The sequence below is a fragment of the Martes martes genome (genome assembly GCF_963455335.1).
Source record: "Martes martes genome assembly, chromosome: 11".
Classification (NCBI taxonomy): domain Eukaryota; kingdom Metazoa; phylum Chordata; class Mammalia; order Carnivora; family Mustelidae; genus Martes; species Martes martes.
In genome coordinates this window covers 36,312,542-36,336,736 of record NC_137899.1, presented here as the reverse complement: position 1 = coordinate 36,336,736, position 24,195 = coordinate 36,312,542, and the positions used below count along the sequence as shown (strand labels likewise).

The 24,195-nt window shown below is 36.6% G+C and overlaps 1 protein-coding gene across 1 annotated transcript in view; it reads right to left on the bottom strand.

Annotated features, from left to right (window-relative positions):
• The window catches only part of GTPBP10 (GTP binding protein 10), a 28,344-nt gene extending 17,110 nt beyond the window's left edge, over window positions 1-11,234 (bottom strand). Inside the window, exons 1-2 of the mRNA XM_080818023.1 lie at window positions 11,154-11,234; window positions 7,957-8,150 (exon numbers count right to left, since the gene is read on the bottom strand). Coding sequence (XP_080674149.1) covers window positions 7,957-8,150; window positions 11,154-11,186 — 227 coding nt within the window. The 5' untranslated portion in view covers window positions 11,187-11,234. The remainder of the gene's footprint in view (window positions 1-7,956; window positions 8,151-11,153) is intronic.
• Window positions 11,235-24,195: the final 12,961 nt, after the last annotated feature.

Below are 24,195 nucleotides of genomic sequence, written 5' to 3'. Positions count from 1 at the left end.
TTTTCTTGTTAATGCAGATGTTAAATGGCCAAATACCAGAGGAAGAGAAAATTATTGCTATTTATTTGCATTTTAGACTATCATATAAAAACAATAAAAATAAAACAGATAACAAGACAAGTAATAATAATAATAATAACAGGTAATGATTTAAGTTACCAAGCTAACCAAGTCATTTTAGCTCATAAAGAACTAAAATATTATATGACTAAAACGAAGAGATCATTGCTATAACACAAATAAGCTAGAAAAAACAGAATTATGTAGATGTATATAAATGAAAGAGACTGTGGAAAAAACTAGGAAATCCATTGAATAACAAACGTTTTAACAAACAGACCTCAAATAAGAGTACTTTAATTATAAAGAGACTGATTAGCTACTTTCACACTGCTCATGATAGAACTGGTACAAACTTTTAACAAGCAATTCTACTTCTGGAAATTTATCCTAAAAAATAACTGAATAATCATGTAAAACACTATATACACTAGGATACATTTACATTGTGACTATAACAATGAAAAAGCCTATAATTACCTAAATGAATGAATGCCAAAAAAGTTGTTATTTCCAATAGTATATTAGTATGCAGCCATTCTGAACAATTCTCTGGCATGGAAAAAAATGTTGAGAGAAAAGAAAAGGTTGGAAAATGTTGTGCTCTCGTATTTGTACCCCCCAAATTTTATATACATCCACATAATCATAAGCTAACTGCCACAAGTCATTTTGCATAAATGTCTAAAAAAAAAGACTTAAAACAGTCAAGAAAAGGTTAATAGTAGTTACCTATGCGTGGAAGAATTATAGGTGATTGACTCCTTTTTTTCAAATTTTTAAATTTTTTAAAATATTTTATTTATTTATTTGACAGCAAGAGAGAGCACAAGTAGGCAGAGAGGTAGGCAGAGAGAGACGGGGAAGTAGGCTCCCCGCTGAGCAGACAGCCAGATGCAGGGCTCGATCCCATGACCCTGAGACCATGACCTGAGCCGAAGGCAGAGGCTTAATCCACTGAGCCACCCAGGCGCCCCTCAAATTTTTTAATTTTATCTGATATTTTTACAGTGAGCTAGAATAACCTTTATATAGAGATAAAATGAAGAAAAATACACAAACAAAAACATTATACAATTACATAATGGTAACAACCATGTTAAGGCTATCACATAATTATGTACCAGTTATTCAGCCAATTATACATACAGATTCAACATCTACAGTGCTCATCACAAACGCACTCCTTAACCCCTACTACCTATTTCACCCATCTCCCCCAACCCACGTCCCCTCTAGAAACTGTCATTTACTTTCTACAGTTAAGAATCTATTTTCTTGGTTAGCCTCTCTCTCCCTTTCCCCCTATGCTCATTTGTTTTATTTCTTAAATTCCACATATGAGTAAAATCATATGGTATTGTTCTCTGAGTTATTTCACTTACCATAATACTCTCTAGCTCCACCCACATCTTGCAAATGGCAAGATCTCATTTTTTTATGACTGAATAATATTCCATTGTGTATCTATATCATATCGACTTTATCCATTCATCAGATAATGGACATTTGGGATCTTCCTGTTAATCTGGATATTGTTGATAATGCTGCTATAAACATTACGGTCCATGTATTCCTTTGAATTAGATTTTGTATTTTCGGGGTAAATACCCAGTAGTGTGATCACTGGATCATAGGGTACTTCTATTTTTAATTTTTTGAGGAACCTCCGTATTGTTTTCCAGAGTGGCTGCATCAGTTTGCATTCCCACCAACAGTGTAAGAGGGCTCCCCTTTCTCTGAATCCTCGCCAACACTGTGTTGTTAATTTTAACCATTCTGACTAGTGTAAGGTGATATCTCATTGTAGTTGTTATTTGTATTTCCCTGATGATGAGTGATATTGAGCATCTTTTCATATGTCTGTTAATCATCTGTATGTTTTCTTTGGAAAAGACATGTCTTCTGCCCATTTTTTAACTGTTTTTTGGGTGTTGAGTTTTATTATTCTTTACATATTCTGGATATTAACCCTTTATCAGATATGTCATTTTCAAGTATCTCCTCACTCCATAAATTGACTTTAAGTTTTCCAGACTGTGTGCTTCACTGTGCTTTTATTTTATGAAGTCCCAAAAGTTTATTTATTTATGCTTTTGTTTCCCTTGTCTCTAGAGACAATCTAGTAAGTTGCTACGGCCAATGTCAAAGAGGTTACTGCCTGTATTCTTTTCTAGGATTTTAATGGTTTCCTGTCTCACATTTAGAGCTTTAATCCATTTTGAAGTCATTGTTGTGTACGGTGTAAGAAAGTGGTCCAGTATCATTCTTTTGCATGTTGCTGTCCAGTTTTCCTTACATCATTTATTGAAGAAACTGTCTTTTTTCCATTGGATACTCTTTCCTGCTTTTTCCGAGATGAACTCACCTATAGTTGTGGGTTCATTTCTGGGTTTTCTCTTCTGTTCTACTGATCTATGTGTCTGTTTTTGGGCGAGCACCGTACTGATCACTTGATCACTACAGCTTTGTAATAAAATCTGAAGTCCAGAATTATGATGCCTCCAGCTTTGCTTTTCTTTTTTCAAGAATGCTTTGGCTATTTTGGGTCTTTTGTGGTTCCAAAATTAGGATTATTTATTCCAGCTCTGTGAAAAATACTGTCAGTATGTTGACAGGGACTGCACTAAATGTATAGATTGCTTTGGGTAATACAGACATTTTAACATTATTTGTTCTTCCAATCTGTAAGCATGGAATGTTTTTCCATTTCTTTGTGTCATCTTCAATTTCTCTCATCAATATTTTATAGTTTTCAGAACACAGATCTTTTACCTCTTTGGTTAGGTTTATTCATAGGTATCTCATGGTTTTTGGTGCAACTGTAAATGGGACTGATTCCTTGATTTCTCTTTCTGCTGTTTCATTGTTGGTATATAAAAATGCAATAGATTTCTGTACATTGATTTTGTATTCTGCAACTTTACTGAATTCATGTATCAGTTCTAGCAGTTTTTTGGTGGAGTCTTACAGGTTTTCTACATAGAGTATTAGACTTCTTCCTTGCCAAATGGAATGCCTTTTATTTCTTTTTGTTGTATGATTGCTGTGGGTAGGACTTCCAGTACTATATATTAACAACAGTGATGAGAGTGGACATCCCTGTCTTGTTCCTGACTGTAGCGGAAAAGTTACCAGATTTTCCCCATTAAGGACAGTATCGGCTGTGGGGGTTTTTGTATATGGCCTTTATGATGTTGAGGTATGTTCCCTCTGTCCCTACTCTGTTGAAGATTTTTATCATAAATAGATGTTGTACTTTGTCAAATTGCTTTTTCTGCATCTTTTAAAAGGATTATATGGTTCTTATCCCTTCCTTTATTGTGGTATGTGACATTGATTGATTTGTGAATATTGAGTCACCCTTGTAGCCCAGGAATAAATCCTACTTGGTCATGGTGAATGATTCTTTTAATGTTGGGTTTGATTTGCTAGTATTTTATTGAGAATTTGCATCCATGTTCATGAGGGATATTGGCTTATACTTCTTTTTTAGTGCAGTGTTTGGTTTTGGTATCAGGATTATGCTGGCCTTCTAGAATGAATTTGAAAGTTTTCCGTTTCTATTTTTTGGGAAAAGTTTGAGAAGAATAGGTATTAACTCTTCTTTAAATGTTTGGTAGAACTTACCTGGGAAGACATCTGTGCCTGGACTTTTTATTTGTTGGGAGTTTTTTCATTACTGATTCAATTTCTCTTCTGGTTATCAATCTGTTCAAGTTTTCTGTTTCTTCCTGTTTCAGTTCTCGTAGTTTATATGTTTCTAGGAATTTAATCCATCTCTTCCAGGTTGTCTGATTTGTTGGCATATAGTTTTTCATAATATTCTCTTAGAATTAATTGTATTTCTGTGGTATTGGCTGTTATTTCTCCTCCCTCATTCGTGATTTTATTTATTTAGGTCCTTTCTTCTTTTTCATAAGTCTGGTTAGGGTTTTACCAATTTTACTAATTTTTTTCAAAGAGAAATAGGTACTATTATTACCCCTATTTCATAGCTGAAGAAAGAGACTTTTATACAGATCCTGAATACTTTAAAGGATTTATATGCTGAAGGCATGGCTTCTTCAAAGCAGTAGTTTTCAATTTTTCAACTGCAACTCAGTAAGAAATAATACAGTCACACACACACACACACACACGTACACATACAAATTCATATATATATGACTTAAAAGTTTTGTGAAACCCTACTATGTGATAGTGCTGTTTCCTATTCTGCCTTTTTTTTTTTTAAGATTTTATTTATTTATTTGACAGAGATCACAAGGGCAGAGAGGCAGGCAGAGAGCCCGATGTGGGGCTCAATCCCAGGACCTGAGATCATGACCTGAGCCGAAGGGAGAGGCCTAACCCACTGAGCCATGTAGGCGCCCCCCCATTCTGCTTTTTATATGAAATCTAATAAATTGATTTTACAACTCTAAGGCAATGTTTTTCAAAATACAGTCATAACCAGCACTTAAAAACAAGATAGGTGATTGCTGTACAACAATATGACTGTAGTACAATGCCACAGAACTATACACATTAAAATGGTAAATTTCATCTTATGCATATTCTCCCAAAATAAAGGAAAACAACAATGTACAACATACCACAGAACAGAAAATAGAGTAACATACATGTTTGGTTAAAGTGTAAAATGTTTCTCAGTATGGATGGCACAAAAATGGTTTGAAATTACCTATTAAAAAATTGAAAGACAGAGTCTAAAAACACTAGTTTAGAGTACTTAAAAGCAAGTCTAATAGTTGAGCTCTTTTTCCCATGATTAACTTTTTCATATCCCCAAAACTACAGCACATGAACAAATCTTCCAAGGAAAAGAAGAGAAGGGAATTAAGGTTTACACTCAATAGGGAACAAATCTCTTTAGATGGAATTAAGTGAACTTTGTTTGAAAAACAGAAAATGAGGAGAGGTGGGGGTAGGTGCAAGGGGTGAGGTTGTATTGACAAAGCTTGGTTGTTTGGGGTAAGGATTGGAAAGTATATTCTTGAGGTAAAATGGGGATAAATGAGGCAATGTGTAGATACCAGCATATAAAAAAAACTCCATTTAATTAACTTACACAAAGCTTGTGCACTGAAATTTACAAAGTAATACTTTAAAATCACAGCATGATGTACCATACCTCATTGTACGAGTTCATCTTTGAGTGTACTACATCTAAGATATCATTTTGGTATCTTGTTTATATTTGATCCTCATTAAGTGTGCGCTGAATTAAACAAAATAGACACTATCTCTGTTAGAACTGCAAAATGAAAATAAATGATAGCTCAATTTCATCAATCCAAGAGTCTCCCTTTTGGTTCTACAGCCGGAAACAAAATGCCATGTAAGGTAACTTGCAAAGCTCTTGTAGATTTCTGATTATTGAAAAAACCCAACACTGAACAATTAATTATAAAAATAACATTGAACATTGCATGCCATAGCAGACCACAAAAATGCATCTCTTACACCTGACTGCAGGGAACATCAATGATCCACGACCCAAGCTGATGCGCTCTGAAATCTTAAAGAGATGATGCTTCCCACAGTCTACTTCCGACCAATGATTAGGTACGGCAGGGTAACTAAGGCAGCCCCTTTGTAGGAGACAAGAATTCCTCTGATGGGCAGCTTTGGCTGAAGGAGTCACCATCAGCTTTGCCTAAATTTTCTTAGAACTGCACAGTGGATTAAAATTTTGCCCTTCTCTCTCTCCTTTGTAAGGCTTAGACTTGCACAGTGGTCAGACAACTTTCCCAACATCCTTCAGGTCCCTCTCCAATTTGTCCTTATAGGTGTTTTCCCAATAAATCTCTTGTTCATCGAATCCTACTTTGGTACTTGCTTCTTGTAGGACCCAAATACAGACATATGGTGGCATAATTCATAAAACTATAAAATAATACATTCAAATGCTGGCATTCACTAAGTTTATTCAACTTAATTTACCTGAACTACACAAGGTAAATGAGGCTGTTACCTCCTCCTCCTTTAAATTCTTCCTTAGCTTCCATGACACTGTCTTTCCTGACTCTCTATTTTTAGATCACACCTTCTGTTACTTTTCCTTAAATACTGGTGAATAACAGAATTTGATCCTCAATCCTTTTCTCTTCTGTAATGCACCCATCCTAGTCCATGCTTATGATCAACAAATTTATCTCTAGACCTGACCATATTCCTCAATCACAGACCTGTATTTCAAGTGTTTGCTGACATTTCCAAAGATCTTTCAAACTCCCCTTTCCTACATCTCAGTTGCCACTTTCTGCTGTAATCCTTTTCAAAGAATGATACTATCATCTATCCACTCCTCCAGTCAAAACACAGAAGTCAGCCTTGATTTATCATTCTCTTTCAACACTCCATCAATCACCAAGTCTTATTTATTTTACTTCTTTAACATAGTTCTAATCCATCCATTTCTACCAATCTAATTCATCATTCAACTAATGTTAACTGAGTATCTACTATGTACCAGTCACTTTAGTAGATATCTGGGAAGAAATGATGATCTAAACTGTTATGTTCCCTGCCCTAATGGACCTCAGGAGTAGTCTGGTTAAGAGAGCAGACACTAATCAAATACATGAGAAAATGGAAAATTATAACTGTGACAAGTCTTATGAATTAGAACTTACAATGGGAGTTCATATGGGAATTCTGACTTCATCAGGGAGGTCAGGAAAAAGACGTGAGCTTAAATCTAAAGGGTTCATAGGAGGCAATGGATAAAGGGGAGGAAAAAGCATTACAGAAAAGGTAACACAAACAAAGCCCCAGTGATAGAAGACAAATACCAGTATAAGATACTAAAAGAAAGCCAACATGGCTGAAATGCAGAAAACACAGAATGTAGAGGGAGATGAAACTAGAATGATGGGGACAGACCAAGCACTGTGTATTTCATCATTTCTGAAATATTGCAATATTCTCCAAATTGATCTCCTATCTTGAGTCTCAACCAACACCTCCAATTCATTCTTTAATCAATTATCCCCAGAGTGGTTTTTCTAAGACACTAATTTATTAATGTCCCTTGCCTATTTAAAATCTTTCAATGGCTCCCCATCACTCTAAGATAATCTTCAAATTCTGTAACACAGCATATCAGGCTCTTCATGATCTGGGCTATAATGTCTTTGTTTTAAAATGAGCCACCCCATTTGTACCACAATTATGCTAGAAATAAGTATTATTTCACCAGTTTTCTCACCAGTTATTTCTCCTAATGCACTGCCTTTTTTGTTATACACTTACCAACACACCCTTTCCTGCCTTGATTGTCTGGCAAAGTTCTATTTCCTTTCAAGACTTGGTTCAAGCACCACTTCCAAAATACAGGTAACTGAGTACAGTTTTTAAAAAGTTCTTTTCATATTTTGAGGGCAGCATATATTCCATAAAAAAATAACAAAAATTTACAAAAAATAAACGGAACATTTTGATGTTACAGGGAGAAGACCAAAACAAGCCAAAGGAAAATACACAAGGGACTTAGTGAAACAGGCTCTAAATCTTAAGATCCCAGCAGAACTATTGGTGATGGTAGGGTGGGTAGAACAGTTGAGATTTGAAAAAGGTTTCCTAAAGATTGCTAAAAATTTAATTTTAGAAGAAGATAGTGGAGGTCATTTTCTGTTTTCAAAGCAAAGTACAAAAGAATATAAACAGACAGTAAGAGAAGAAAAGGATAAAAATGTTTAAAAACTGAAACATTCCTTAGGATCTACCCTTTTTATCTTTACTAGAATTGAGATAATTATTGTAGACTTCTGCTCATTTACAAATATAGAATATAATTTACTTCAAATTACCAATTCAATTTTGATATTCTAGCCTTTTTTTCCTCTGGGATTAATTTTCTAAAATCAAAGTCATTCAGTAAATACTTACCGACTATTTGCTCCTCCTCCAGCCACAAATCGTTTCTGAGGATATTTGTCTTTAAGTTGTTTCAAAGTCATCCTGTTATGGGCTACAACCCAGACGTCACCACCTTTTCCACCTTCTCCCCCTAAACGAGGGTAACCCATTCCACCACTTCCTCCTTTGGTGAAGAGTCTTAAGTTATCAATGAAGTTTCCATACTTAAAAAAAGAGAGAGAAAGAGATCATTTGTATACCAAACATGCTTACCACCTTAGAACTCCCAATCTTTTTTTTTTTTTTTTTTTTTTACCACTAAAGCTCCTAAAAAAATCAATACTGGCTTTCTGATTGTCAAATCTATAGTCTTTTTTCTTAGTTCACCTCTGGTTTGACCTCCCTCTCCCATTCGATTAACTCTCTTAAGATCTCTTTTTTTCAATTGTCAGTTGTCCCACTTTGTGTCTCAAGGTTTCTGACACTGTCCCCCCCTTTTTCAAAAGATTTACTTACTTAATTTTAGAGAGTGCATGCATGTACAAACAGGGGGGATTGGGGGAGGAAGAGGAAAAAAGAGAATCTCAAGTGGACTTCATGCTCAGTGGGGAACCCAATGCAGGGCTTGATCTCACGACCCTGAGATCATGAGCTGAGCAGACATTAAAAGTTGGATGCTTAACCAAGTGGGAACCCTGTCCCACTTTTCAATCTAGATTTTCTCCTCTGGGTGATATCAGACTGTACCAGTAAACTATCACCTAGGTGAGATATTCCATATATCTAGTCTGTTGGCTATCTCCATCAGGAGGTAAGCTTAATAGTTTAAAGCAACCAAGAGCAAGATCTGCATTTAATTTATATTTGAAACCTCTCAAATATGTAACTTTTTCTTAGACATTAGTTGAAAGGGTAATAGTCACTGTAGATATACAACATGGCAAAACCAAATTTTTCCCCAGGTAAATTCTGTTCCCCCAATATTCTCTCAAATAATTGAACCACCATTTATCTAGTCATTGAGTCTATACTGGGGAATCTCTGACTATACCTGCTTCTTTTCTCAAAGCTCTATTACCTATTTCTCCTTTCTGATACTACTGCCTTAGTATTTTGACCATTACACTGGCTCTAAAACACTCTTGCAATGTCTAATCATTCCTTCAACTCAGCCTTTGTCCTGCTGCCTGAGCTATTTTTCTGAAAATGGATTTGATCTCTAATTATATTTCTCCCTACTCAAATACCATTCATGTTTGTTTTTGCTGTTTATGAAATAAAGTCTAAAATCCTCAGTAGTAAAAGTTCTTAACTTATTCTTCCAATTTCATTTTCATTTGTTCAATATCCATCTCTCATTCCTCTCTTTGCTCTGTACTACATAATCTACTATCACATTTCCATGCCACTCTGCTCAGGCTTTTCCTCCAATGTCATATGTCCCTTTCTATCATAAACCCACCCAAATGTCAATTTTCTGATGTCTGTCTTTATTCCTCTAGTCAACACTTACCACTGACTTTGCTGGACTCTCTCAGCAATTAGACCATATCTTTGTTATTATGCCTTTTGAAATCTTATACTGCATTTAGTATTTGTTTTCCTCACTAAACTTCTGCAGGTAAAGATCCTAACCTCTCAAACTATCAAAATTCCTTACAGAGCAATTTCTTTAATTGACAGTCTTTAGTCACTTAGCGTAGGTTAAGTACCAAAAACATCTTTTTCCAAAATATGTATAGTCCATTGACCATTCCACTATATTCTGGAGGAGGGGATAAGGATAGGTCTCACTAGCACATTTAGTAAAAGCTCCCTTGGTGATTCTGATGCAGTCTAGTTCTCAGATTGCAATGGATGGGAGCAAAACAAAGATTTAAAGTTTAGGTTTTGAGTACACAAATGTACTCACGAAATAGAATGTTTTAAGGGAACAGGGTGGAAGGAATATATAAAAGATGAACTTGAGGGCTAGCCAGAGTATTTTTCTTGCAGATGAAGAACTTATACTTTGATTCTGCCAGAATAGATCAGAAATGAGTCATGTATAAGTAAACAGATTCCCCCTGCAAACAACATTTAGTGGAAGTGACTGTTTAGAACAGTAAGGTTACACAGGAGCCTTTCATAACTGAGCCACACAAACACACAAAGAAGCAGTTTCTTTTTGGTTGAAGAATTAGTTACCTCATACACCCAAATACTACCTTTCACACGTTTCTTTTCTATTGACTACCTATTTTCTGGAAAATAGAGGACTGGATGAAGTATGATTTAATTTGGGGTGCCTGGCTGGCTCAGTCAGTAGAGCAGGCGACTTCTGATCTCAGGGTCTTGAGTTCAAGCCCCACATTGGGCATAGAGCTTACTGAAAAAACAAAAAACTTCCAAACTCAAAATAAAAAAGAAAGAAAGAAAGAAAAATTTAATTCAGAATATTAACCATGCCTCTCTCTCCAATAAAAAGAAAGTTTCTGTTTTTAAAGTTCCATTCAATGTGTAAGACATTTCTTACTACTCTAGATTCATCATATTCAGAGGTTTAGAAACCAAACTTAAAATGAGTATCTGACTGTCGTCATTTTTAATGACGCCAGCAAGTCTCAAAACATTACTAATGAGGCTCTTTAAGATTTTTTTCTTTAATTTTGAAGCAACTGTAAATTTTTACAGAAACGACGTCTAAAATGAGCACTGCATAAAAACTGAACTAAATTTCTTGCAAGAAGGCAGGCCAATTACATTACTTTCGTTTCCTGATGAATAGTTTTTAGAAAGCTCTTTAAAAGAGTACACTAGAGAAAAACATATATAGGAACAGGCTATGGATATTATTACGTAAAAGAAGAAAAATAGACTATTTGAGCCAAAAGAAAGCGTCAACCCTACACACTATGTATAACATATTGCATGCCTAAAAGGCAGGCAGGTTTCCCCAGCTCCCCATCCCGCGTGCACACAATTCCCCTAAAGAACCTCAAACCTTATCCCTCCAAACAACCGTCCTAAACCGTGCCACGTAGATAGACTCTTCACATCCCTCACGGGCCAAGCCTGACTCCTGGAAGGGCTAAGAGGAGACAACTACAGTAGAACCAAGCACGAAAGAGGCCCCCAGAAAGAAAAAGGGGAGGCAAGTAAGGAGGAAAGGGGAACCAGAGTTCTCAGGTGGCGCTACAGGCACCATGCTCTGAGCAACAGGATGAGAAACACCACCGGACACGGACCTTTCTGAACCACACGCAACTGCAGTGCACCATCACTGCGACGTCCTAGGACTTATTCCCGAGGCAGGTGTCCACATCGAGTTAACGCGCGGAATTTTGACGTCACGACTGGCGGCGGAACCTATTTTGCCTACGCACGCGGCTGCAGGGATGGCGCATGCGCTTATGGAGAACGCCCGCGGACACACGCAGGCGCAGACGCAGGCGCTGAGCGGCGTCCCTTACTTGTAGGTGGGGAAAACTATCCTCTCCGTAGGCGTGAAGCCCGGAAAAATGCCGAGAAAATGTTGGGGGGCCCTCAGGCACGGGGCAGTCAGGTGCAGAATGGATACCTGGGAAATTAACATTTAGTATGGGATGGCACTGGACACTGAACTGCCCTGCACGAATTTTTACTCTGATTGAGGAAACCAAGGGTACCACAATCTTCACTCGGGGAGGCGGAGTGGAAAAAACAAAAGAACCACCAAACAGACCATAAAACCAAACGCGTAAAAGTCGCAAATTCAGTTGTGAAAAAAGAGCGCGAAAGCTGTTTGTTCGTTGACGGGTTGAGTAACCTCTTAAGTGCTGGGAGCTAATGCATTTACAACTTGGGACGCAAATATCAGGACCTGAGGGCTGTAACAATTTCATTGTGTCTAGTGAGGAAGGAAATTTGTCTTAAACAATTTGTGAGACATTAGCTTCTTGGAGGTGGGTAGACAAGAGTCTTTCCTCACCTCAAATTTAAAGCGCGGCTTTGTGAGAATTAGAAAGCCTATTTTCCTCAGCCTGAGCAGGACCAGCAGAGAAAGTGGTAGCCCTGAAGTCCGCCCCACCCACCTCTACTCCCCCAACGCCTCATGAAATTAAAAAAAAAAAAAGTCCACAGCCAAGTTAGGCGGCCCCGCACCACAATGCCAGTCTTACAGTAATCTTTCTTAACCACTCAGAATTCATTGCTGGACTCCTTTTCATATTTTTACCCCTCTTTTATAAGTCATTATTTGGAGATGAAAAAAATGTGAAAAATATCCCTGTCTTGATTGCTTTGTTGCTACTGAACCTCACTCTTCCCCACCAGTCAGTAAAGTTGTGATTGTCGTTTAACCTGTGATTAATTAATCAGGACGTTAGGCTGTTAGTATGTAGATGCTTAGTTTAAACTTGTTAATATTTGCTGCCATTTAGATTACTGTCTTTACAAGGTCTTTCTCTTCTGTCAGAATAGTGTTAAGCCCAATCTATTTATTTTCTGATTTTTTTCTTATTAATGGACACAAGCCAAAATTATTTTCTATCCCATAATGCATGGGCAAATGATAACAGCAAATGAAAATAAATGAGAAAATGATACTAAAACATCCTAAAATACAGAGGAACATTATGTACTATAAACAAAGGATAAAGTATATTTTCCTTAAACAAAACAAGGTCAGAGCCTGAGGTATTTATTATAGCTCTGGTTATCAGTTAGTAAAAGAAACATGAAACTGGAAACTTTTTTTTTTTTTAAGATTTTATTTATTTATTTGACAGACAGAGACCACAAGTAGACAGACAGGCAGAGAGAGAGGAGGAAGCAGGCTCCCCGCGGAGCAGAGAGCCCGATGCGGGGCTCGATTCCAGGACTTTGGGATCATGACACGAGTCGAAAGCAGAGGCCTTAACCCACTGAGCCACCCAGGCACCCCGAAACTGGAAACTTTTGCCTTTAAAATGTGCAGCTAAAATGAAGGTGAGGTGAAATGACTCAAGGTATTATCCAGACCTGATGCATAGGTCATTATTGGATAAAATGTCACTATCTCTGCCACTGAGAAAATGCCACTCTCTTCCCCATGGTTGCTCAGAAGATAAGAGTATATGCAAACCATTAAACTCAGTGGCACTAGAAAATTTTGTGTAATAGGCATGGTAGTCCCAAAGGAGCCATTGGCATAACTCACAATTTGATCTTAAAAAATGTTTAATATAAACTAGAGTTACTCTAATAAAAAAATTTTAATAAGCATTTTATTTTGGAATAAATTTAAAATTACAGAGAGGTTACAAAGATAGCCCAAGGAGTTCCCATCCCTTTAGTCAGCTTGCCTTAATGTTAACATACAACTATTTGTCAAAACTAGGGAATTTATGTTTGTACAATACTATAAACTACAGACTTTATTTGATCTCATTACTTTTTATTTATTTGATCATTTATTCTCATTTTTTATTTATTTGATCTCATTACTTTTTCAACTACAAACTTTTTCTATTCCAGAATATAATTTTGGATACCACATTACATTTAATCTGATAAATATTTTAGTGTAGTTGTTATTTTAAGTATAAAATGAATATATAATTAACAAATGTAACATTTTATAATTTTGTACTGTTTAATTTTGTCAGCAGACTGAAATGAAAATTGTCTAAATTAATTATCTGCTTTGTAGATTATTTAAATTGATCTTTTGTTATCTCACCTATTAATTAGATTCTTACCTTTTGTCTGTCATGCTTTTGGTTCTGCTGTCCAAGAGAAATCAAGGTAACTAAGTTAAAAGGCCTGTATGTGAAATTGTCATCAATTTTATACCTCTCCCTTGGGTATTCACTAGCTTCCTTGAAATGCCAACCCCTTCTTCTCTACACCAAAAACTAATTTCCTAGGACCCATAAATGAACTCCAAATGTGGCCTTTTCTCCTGCAGTAGGCTTCTTTAGTTTCCTCTTTTTTTTCCTGCTCCTATGAAAACCTAGCCAGCCTATAGCTTATTTCCTGAGGACATTTCCAAGGACTGTCCAGCCATTCTGACAAATTAATTGAGTCAAGATGTTTGTAGGTAGAATTGGCATAAAGTTACTTCTAGTAAAAATAATTGCCTACTACATGGCTTCCAGTTACTTCATTAAGGAAATATAACTCTGTTACTGGAATTTTCAGGTACCATAGCAAGTCAGTGGAAGGGATTTTTGGTGGATGAGCAGGTCTTTCAGGTCTGCTTAAGGCAGATGCTTCCATAGGCCTAAACCATAATGGACTTGGAACTAGGTGGGAAAGGAGGTTAAGCCTGGAAACAAATAAGCCTGTTTCTTTTTATGAGATAATAACTAAACTCAAATTTGTGGGAAATTTCATCTATAATATATAAGTGAAAGTATAGTGCTGTATTATACTGTAATACTATAAAAACGTTTGTATTGTTTATATTATTCATCTCATTTCTATTAATATAGTTACTCAGAAAGTAAATAGTGTATCCCAAAATTTGCTATGAGATTAACTTTCTGATATTTTTCAGCACCTACAGTTCTTTTTTCTTTTGTATCTATAATTTTTGTTATAAATATTAAAGGTTAGCAGGAAGTAACCCATTAGGTTGAATTTATTAGTATTTACTAATAAAATGTTTTCTCTCTGCATTTCCTCTTCTAGAACCAACCCAATGACAAAATGTTGAAATAATAGTTTGTTTTTAGTGTTCTTAGGCTTCCTTTTCTTCATCTGCCCCCGCCCCCAGCACATTACAATTACTTTTTATTATAGGTACTAAGTACCCTTCTGCTTTCCTCTCACAGTGCTCATCAAAACTGGATCTCAGGCATGAATATGATCCCTGCATTTTACAACCTAACATGATTTTAACTTGGTGCATTAATTCCTCAGGGCATTTACTTCTAGTTTTTATCTCTATCTGTGAAATGAACAAAAGGCCCTAACTTCTACTAAAAGAATTTTAAGCTTTAGTGTGGGAGATCCTCCAGTGGGGGAACATGTGGAAAGAGGAAGGTTTCTTGGTGTTCTCGTATAACAGAAGGTGGAAGCTTATTCTAACCTTAATTATTTTGTTGATTCTGTAATGCATTGTTATCAGGCTTCACTAGTTTTCATATACAGAGAAAATAATGTCACCCAAAGGTCTTCTTCACTGTTACCCTTTATCCATATGATCTCCAGAGGTGTTCCCCACCCCTTAAACTTATGCATTTGATCATATCACTGTATTCAAGATCCCCTTATGGTCTCAGCCATCATATCATGTTCCACGTGGGAACATTTACAAAGTTGCTTTCTTGGAAGTTTCATTCTTATGTCTCATTGCCACCTTGATATTGAAATGATTTTTTTTTTTTTTTAGATAAGCTGCCACATTGTCATCTCCAACTATTTAGATGTCTACATCTTATACTTTTTAATATTTCCTAACAGGGTCCATCTGTCTCAGGCCTAACTCTCAATATATACTCCCTGAATATTTGTTAATTAATTTATTCTTAAGAAAGACAGTGCCTAGATTGCTAAATCCTATGACATACGAATCACCTAAAGTAGGGCACAGAGTTATTCTCACTCGTTAGCCTTATAATCCCCAAAACACAAATTCTTTCAGTATCATGGCATTAAAAAATATTGTTACTCTGAAAATGATCATTAATTGTGGCCTTACACTCAGTGATTAAATCAAGTTCTCCTAGATAATAAAGGTAAATAGATTGAATAAATAAGAGCCATATGCCCACTAAACTTCATCTCCCTATATTAAAATGTACCATTGTCAAAGTGAGGGCCTCAGGCCATATAATTATTACTCTGAAACAAAACCTATGTGAAGAAAAAGAGTAGATTTATTGCCTTTCTTCCTAGGGATTTATGGTTTGCTCATTCCTTAATTCATATAACAATTACTGAGTTCCTAATTTATCCCACATATTCAGATATGGGCGGGGACACTGCCACAGTTACTGGAATAACTAAGCAAGAGTAATTAAGCAGAGTAGTTGTGTTAATGAAATTAAGAAATAAATTCTATTATTTCTGATACCTGAACTCATAGTGAGTAAAGAAACTTATTCCTGTTGAACGTGGTTTTGTTTTGTTTTTCATGCACCCTGTTTTTAATTTGAAGAATGTCATCAAAAAGTTATTTTCTTAGAAATATTCATAGAAATCCCAAGAATTAATTGAATCATGTTTTTAAGACCCCCATTGTCAACTACTTGTACTAGAGGGACAATAGTATTTGAAGGGGCTTCTACTAAACTATGAGTCATTGACTGTTCTCTTTTTAATGCTTTCTTGTAATCATCCACAGGTATAAGAATGGCAGTGGAATCATCAGAAGGACCTTTGATAATGCAGCTTCCTGCCTGTCCAAAACAAGAGTGCTCATACAGCAGGAAATTCAGTAATGTATTCAGGATTCTCATTTACCTAAACCATTTTCTTTGTTGCTTGTTACTGATACTTCATAAAACAGTCTCCACCCACAGTAAATTAGAATTCTTAGATAATTTGAATAATAATTCCAGATAAGGAAATGAATATTTATAGTAAAATATTCACGTATTAAGTCTTTATTACTACTTCATTATAAATTAATCATGTAGAATATTCTCTCCTAGAAGGAGGTATTGTAAGAACATGTAAGTTATTGTCCTATTGTTACTTAAACCCAAATTTTGCTGCCTGTTGCTGCCACTATTCAAGAGATGAATTTTGATTGGAAAGGGATATGAACTTTATTCAGGAGACCAGCTATCTGGGGGAAAGGGTGGATTCTTGTCCAAAGGCCAACTCCAAGGCTTCTGCCTGGCCCAGAGATTTTTAAATGGTTTTAATTAGTTAGAGGATTACAGTGGTCTGTGACACTTCTTGGTTGCAGACTCAATGATGCCAGCTACAGAGTTATGTTGGTAATCAGAAGTTCTGGTTCCTTGGTACCAGGTGGTGGTTATTCTGCAAGAGTACTCTGTTCTTTCTGCAAAGGAAGGTAAGCTCTATGGATGTGCAGAGGTCAATAAAGTCATCTGTGTGACCTTAAAAAGAAAAAACATTTGGCCCTCTCTTGTAAGAGGTGCGTCCCCGAACATTCGGTTAGCTTCTTGATGCTTGGTGCAAAATAAAGCTTTGCTTGACCTTTGCTTTAAAAAAAAAAAAAAAAGAAAGAAAAGAAAAAACATTTTGCTAAAAGATTGCTGGGCTAATCAGAAAGCCAAGGCAGCTTCAAGTCAACTTGCTGGCCTCTGTGGACTGGGAAAATTTTGGTCCCTTATTCCCCAAGGTCACTGGTCTGCAAATCTCAAAGAAGGAAAATTAGTTTTGTTACAGATCAAGGACCTTAAGTAAGCAGACAAAGAGTGTGTTAACTTGAAGCAAGCTAACCCTTAAGACTGGCTGGAGTGCTGTCACACTATGCATGTGTGTTAGACTATCACTCCACACACAGTAAGCTACAGCTTTAGCATGAAAAACTGTTTGTGTACATTGCACCCATTAAGTAGCCTCCAGAGGACACATGGCAGAGATTATACTCTGAAGAAGATAAAGAACACATAACTTACTAGAGGACATGGTTGTGTGAACAGAAGTGAAGTTTATGAAGAACTTATTTTGTTCAAGAGTATAGAACATAAAAAATATATAGTTTTAAAAATCTTCCTAAGGACCATATGCACTCCAAAGAGATAATTTTTAAAAATTGGATTTGTAATAATTCTGGTTGGACTTTAAATGCATTTATTCATTCAATCTAACTCTTTCAACAGGACTAAATTTCCCATTTAGTTACTGTAGAACTCCCAGAAATTTTGGTATTCATTTCTGGTATCTATTTCCCTATCTCCCTTTGACTCTTCAACCTACTACAGTTTTATTTCTGTTACTACTATTTCATTAAAATTATACTCATTAGGTCCTTTTCTCAGTACACGTTTTATTTGCTCTGGAAATGTCTATTAGTGAGGCAATTACCATTATGGGATATTCTCCCATTTTTGTTGACCAAACCGAAAGCTAACAAACAGGAAAGAAAAAAAAATGAAGCTACCAAACGGAAATACGGAACTTCTGACTTTATGTAATTCTTTTATATAATCATTAGTAAGAAAAACTAGGCTCAAATGCCAGTATGTAACAAAACTAAGTGGGAAAAAAACCCACAAAGTTTGGCAATTATACATTAGCTCCCCTGACCTAACAGAATGCTAAGAAAGTTTCTGATGAGTCAAAATGAGGTGGCAGTAATTGAATAATGGAAAGGATGAGTCTATATCTAGGGCAAGTAAAGAATAAGTTGTTTACTCAGGAGCCTTATAGGGTGGAATTGGTATAGTGCTTATGTGTGAGTGATTTTTTTAAGTTACTTTTACATTGAACAAGCCCTAAGCGTAAGACCTAATAAAACACATTTTTTTTTTTTGCTTCCCATTATCTCTTTAAATATTTCTAATGGTGGGAGTTTTCCCCCACTGTTGAATTAGAGTTCCTAAGTTCTTTTCTTTTCTTTCTTTCTTTCTTCCTTCCTTCCTTTTTCCTTTTTTATGATTTATTTTTTTAATTTTTATTATTTTTTTAAAGATTTTATTTATTTATTTGACCGAGAGAGATCACAAATAGGCAGAGAGGCAGGCAGAGAGGGGGAAGCAGGCTCTCCGCTGAGCAGAGAGCCCGATGCAGGGCTCGATCCCAGGACCCTGAGACCATTACCTGAGCCAAAGGCAGAGGCTTAACCCACTGAGACACCCAGGGACCCTTATGATTTATTTATTAGAAAGAGAGAGAAAGAGTGCACGAGCCAGGGGAGGAGCATAGGGAAAGAGAGAGGGGAAGCAGACTTCTACTGAGCAGGGAACTCTATGCAGCACTTGATATCATGACCTGAGCTGAAACCAAGAGTAGAAGGCTTAGCCAACTGAGCCACCCAGGCACCACAACCCCCACCCCCACCCCAAGGCTTTTGATCCACTCTTAGATAATAATCAGACCTTAAAAACATTTTAAGGTCCCAAACAGTCCGGGTTCTTAAATTAAGAGTGTTGGTTCTTGTTTAATAATCTGAATTCTGCATTTAACTAAAAGTTACATCTTTCCCCCCTTCTTTCAGGTTGTGCTGATTTTAGGTGCCATTTTGCTAACCTGGGCTTTAGGCCATTCTCGATTTGGAGCATGAGAAGCAGGAAGAAAAAGATGATAAGAATATTTTTACTTGAACTTGACTTTGGTGGGCTAGATTTGAGTTTCTGGGATTGGCAGATATTTAGGACTAACTCTTTCATGCATGCTTTTGTGGGTACTTGAAAGAGTCCCACCACTGGGGTCTCTCACCTCTGGATCCCTACTAGATAAATCTGTGTTTGAATGCTGCCTTGATCTTTCTACCCTTGTTACCTCTAGACATATGGGATTCACTTAGATCCTATCCTTGTGGATGCACCCCTTGATCCCTTTCAGTAGCTCTATTGAACAGAATCCAAGGTGAGCTCTTCTTCATATATGACCCACCTCCAGCTATGGGAAACCCTCATGTAGACTTTACCTGGGCAAATTTGAGAGTGCAAGCCAATCTCCAAACAATAGAAACTCTTCTATAACACCACACCATTTGGTAAGCTGATACTTTGACTTGTTGATTTCTCTGGACAGGAATCAGGCTGGTCCTTAAGCCTCACCACTGCAGGGATAAGACAGTACGCTTTCTTAGTAGGCTTCTTGGAGGCCCCTGCATGTCCAAATGAAAGTGAGGAGAAGGAACAGGCATCTCCTATTCCTTACCCTTTGGGGATGGAGGACCTGAGAGGTCCAAGAGTTTTGTTATTATTTCCTTTAAAATCTGAATTTGTTCACTGTTTTGTGCACCTAAAATTAATATAACACTGTATGTTAATTATACTGGAATTAACAAAAATAATAAAATTTGCTGAATTTGGGTCTGGCGCCTTACTTTAGTTTGAAGCTTCTAGTTCATCTTGATGTGTCAGCTATAGCTTGCCAATGTCCTGAGATATTCTTTTTTTGGGAAATAGGAAATTGGGGGCTAGAACTGAATTTGAGTAAAACACGAATACATTATTTTCGATTCTTCTCCACATGAACTTTTGTCATTTCTCGGTTCATTAATAATTTAGCTATCAATGAACTGAGAACTGAACACTTGTGTTATTATAAATTTTTTCTCCTACAACTTTAATTATAATAACTGATATTTATTTGGGGATGATACTTCCCACCTCTTTTATCATTTTTTTGCCCTTCTGAAATGTAAAGGAATTAATAATCCTTCAAGTAAACTTCTATGGGGTGATCTTGGACTATAAGAACTCTCTTGTATGCCAATAATTTCAAATTTGGACTTCTCTTTGCCTACTGTGTAAATTATCTCTCCAATAGTTAGGAATGATTGCATCTCTTCATTAAGGAAATCATCTCTCATATGAAAAGTCATCTTAGAAAAAAATTTTAATGTTGTCATTTGTCTTGCCATGTAAGACTTCTGACAGAAAATTTTCTCATAGATGATAGGTACTTTATTTTTTTTATCAAAGAAAAAATGGTGTCTTATAGCTGATTTTTAAAAAAATTTTATTTATTTATTTATCTGAGAGAGTGTGAGGCCGACTCCACTCTGAGCAGAGAGCCCGATGTGGGGGTCCATCCAAGGACCCTAAGATCATGACCTGAGCTGAAGGCAAATGCTTAAATGACTAAGCTACCCAGGCTTCCCAAACACGTTTTGTTAAAAGAAGTTGAGACCTGTCATGTATAGAAATTTTGGCTTAAAGGGGAAAGAAAACAGTAAGTACATCAATTTCATATTACTTCCTTATAAGATATTAAAGTAATGCTACAAGAAAGCAAAGATTACTATTTATAAAACATTACTGTGAAGCTAGATAGAAAACTCTATAGCAGAGTTAGAGAGGACATAAAATGGAATAATCTTGACTCATTTTCTTTACACAGGCACATAGGAATTATGACTGAATCAAAGCTATGATCCACCAGGCCAACATTTTACTAACAACAGTAGCCCAAGTTTATAAAAACTGTTATGCAAGTGCTAGTCATAATGTCTAAGAATTTCAGATGAAACTGTAGGAAGGTTGGAACCAGAAAGTTGAGTTCATTGAGTTATTTTGTCCCATCACATTTTGTAAGTCTTAAATACATCCAGCCTCACTCCATGTCTTTTTAATTAAGGCCATGATTGGGGTTGAAGTGAATCACTGTCTTCTTTTGCATGGTATTTTGGTGAACAGTATGACTGGTAATTTCGTGTTGTGTCAATTCAGCTGTAACTGTGGTTTTTAGAATTTCTTTTCTGTTAGTAGTTTCAATTTAGAGTTGGCTGTTAGCGAAATTTGCATGAGATTTGGAAGGAAGAAACAGCAGCCATTATTTCAGAGGATCGATGCAGGGCCTCAGGCAGCATGGCTCAGTATATGCTTTTGTGTGTGTGCATGTGAATGTGGTTACTGATGTTCTAGCTCACCTTGTTCACACAGATTAGTACCTAGGCCCACAGCTTCTCTAGCTCCCATAAGATCTCCTATGTTAGCTTTTCCAGTTCTGGGGCCTGTAGCATGTATAGCAAGATGGTGAAAGGCAGCAACTTTTTCTGCAGGTCTAAGGCCTTCTTTCTTCAAGTTTGACATAATGAGTGACCATCTTCCAGTTTGTACTTGTGGAAGAAAAATGTGTTCTTGCTTTACCCTACTGTCTGTCCAGCTTCTCTTCCTAACTCTCTGACCTGCTGATTTATAATGACTTCCTGCCCACCAACAGACACAAAGGCACCAGACTTCCACAAAGTTTTTCACACCTCCTTCTGTGATCCTTTGTAGTGATTTCTCTCTAATCCTCCAGCTATTCACATTCATATCTTTCTTTCCTCAGCTTCTCTCACAATTGTGTTAATTTTTTTTTTTTTTTTTAGAATTTTACTTATTTATTTGACAGAGAGAGAGCACAAGGAGGGGAAACAATAGGCAGAGGGAGAGGAAGAAGCAGGCTTCCCACTGAGCGGGGAGCCCAACGCAGGGCTCAATCCCAAGACCCTGAGATTATGACCTGAGCTGGGGTTTAATCACCTGAGCCACCCAGGTGCCCCTTAAATCTAATATCTGTAGTAAGTCTCTTATTCCATACTATTCATAGTGTTCTGTTTTCCTGATTCAACCCAACTAATGTAGTGCCTATTTATAGATAGGATTAGAAGAGATTATAAGAGAAACCTCAGTGGGAGAGCTCAAAAAACCCAAGGTTAAAGATGTTCTTTGGACATGGCAAAGAAGTCTGTTTAGGGGAGACCAGGAAGACCAGAGCATAGCCTACACCAAGGAATGCCAAAGGATCTTGAATATAACAAGGAAATTAAAAAGGAATCCATAGTATTTTTAGGTCTGCCCTGAATATATTTATATTCTCAATGAAGTAAAAAAGACCAACTCTTAAAATGTGTCCTTTACTTATATTTTAAATTATGACAACTTTTATCTTTTTTATAATTGTCAACACAATTTTTTATAATTGTCAACACAAGGAAAGGAAAAAGAAAAAGAAAAACCAGAAGGCAAGATGTTAAAAAGTGCCTGACTTTACTTTCCAAAGTTAACTTTTCAAATTCTTTAAGAATATAACAAAACTTTTGCATATTCCCACTGAAAGTCCATGTGAACATAACCACGAAATTTTCATTCCATTTTAGGTCATCCAAGGATCTTTCTGCAAAGCCCATCTATGTAAGTATAGGGAGTATTTGTACTCCCTTCCCATTTCTTCTATAACATCATCTTTACTCAGTCATCCCTATCTTGGTTATTAGCAACATCATTCACATAAATGATAAAGCCAAAAACCTCATCAATCTTGTTTCCACTTTTTCTGGCTTCTCACATCAAATCCATCAGTGAATCTGTTTGACCAAACCTCCTAAATATTTCCCAATTCCAATAACCTCTCACCACCTTCACTCTTACCTTTATTTACTTTATTGGACTATAGTAAAAGCCTCCTAACTGATAAACCTACTTCTACCCTTGACCTCTTTGGTCCATGCTCCACAGAGTCTATGGGAGACTTTGAAAATGTAAGTCAGATCATTTTCTTTTCTAGCTTAAGATTTGCCAGTATCTGTCCATTGTAATGAGAATAAAATCCAAAGTTTTAAGGTCCCACATGACTTTATCCCTAACAATTTGCTTATGATACTCTCTTGAACACACTCAGCAGGTACCCACTTTAAGGCAATTTTGCTAGCTGTTCCCTCTGTTTGGCATGTTCTAATACAGCCAGCTCTTCTTCTTCTTCTCCTTCTCCTTCTCCTTCTTCTTCTTCTCCTTCTTCTCCTTCTTCTTCTCCTTCTTCTTCTTCTTCAAGATTTTATTTATTTATTTGACAGAGAGGGAGACAGTGACAGCAGGAACACAAGCAGGGGGAGTGGGAGAGGGAAAGCAGGCCTCCCACTGAGCAGGGAGCCTACGCGGGAACCTGGGATCATGACCCAAGCTGAAGGCAGTCCCTTAATGACTGAGCCACCCAGCAGCCCCCCCAGCTGGCTTTTCTTATCTTCTTGGCCAACTCTTACCATTTCAGTCCCAGCATAAAATGTCATCTTTTCAAATGAAACAAGATAAAACCAGAGAGGGAGACAAACCATAAGAGACTCTTAATCTCAGGAAAAGAGCTGAGGGTTGCTGAAGTCGGTGGTGGGGGGATGCGGTGGGAGGGATGGGGTGGCTGGATGAGGACATTAGGGAGGGCTGTGTATTGTATAAGACTGATGAATCACAGACCTGTATCCCTGAAACAAATAACACATTATATGTTAATAATAAAAAAAATTTTTAAATGTCATCTTTTCAGAAATATCTTCTGGAACCACCATGTCCAAGGTAACACTCACCTCTCAGTCACTTTTTATTTTATTATCTTCATAACACTTGCCACTATCTGCAACAATCCCTTCTATTTATTTATTTGTTTATCTGTTTGTTGTCCGTCTCCCTCCTCTAGAGCCTTGTCTACTTGTTTATCACTGAAACTCCAAAACCTAGCTCAGCCCCTGACAAGAAGTGCTCATCAAATACTTGTTGGATGAAGAGTATGGTGATTTTCCTTTATAAAAAACAATGAAATGTATTGATATTGTCACAGTTATATTCCTAGTTTTTATAACATACCCAGAAACTTATAGAAGCTTATACATATTTACTGTGAAGACTTATACGTCTAGATTGTAATGTGAATCTGGATTGTTTAGAATCACAGTGATTACAAATGACAAATAATTCTGTA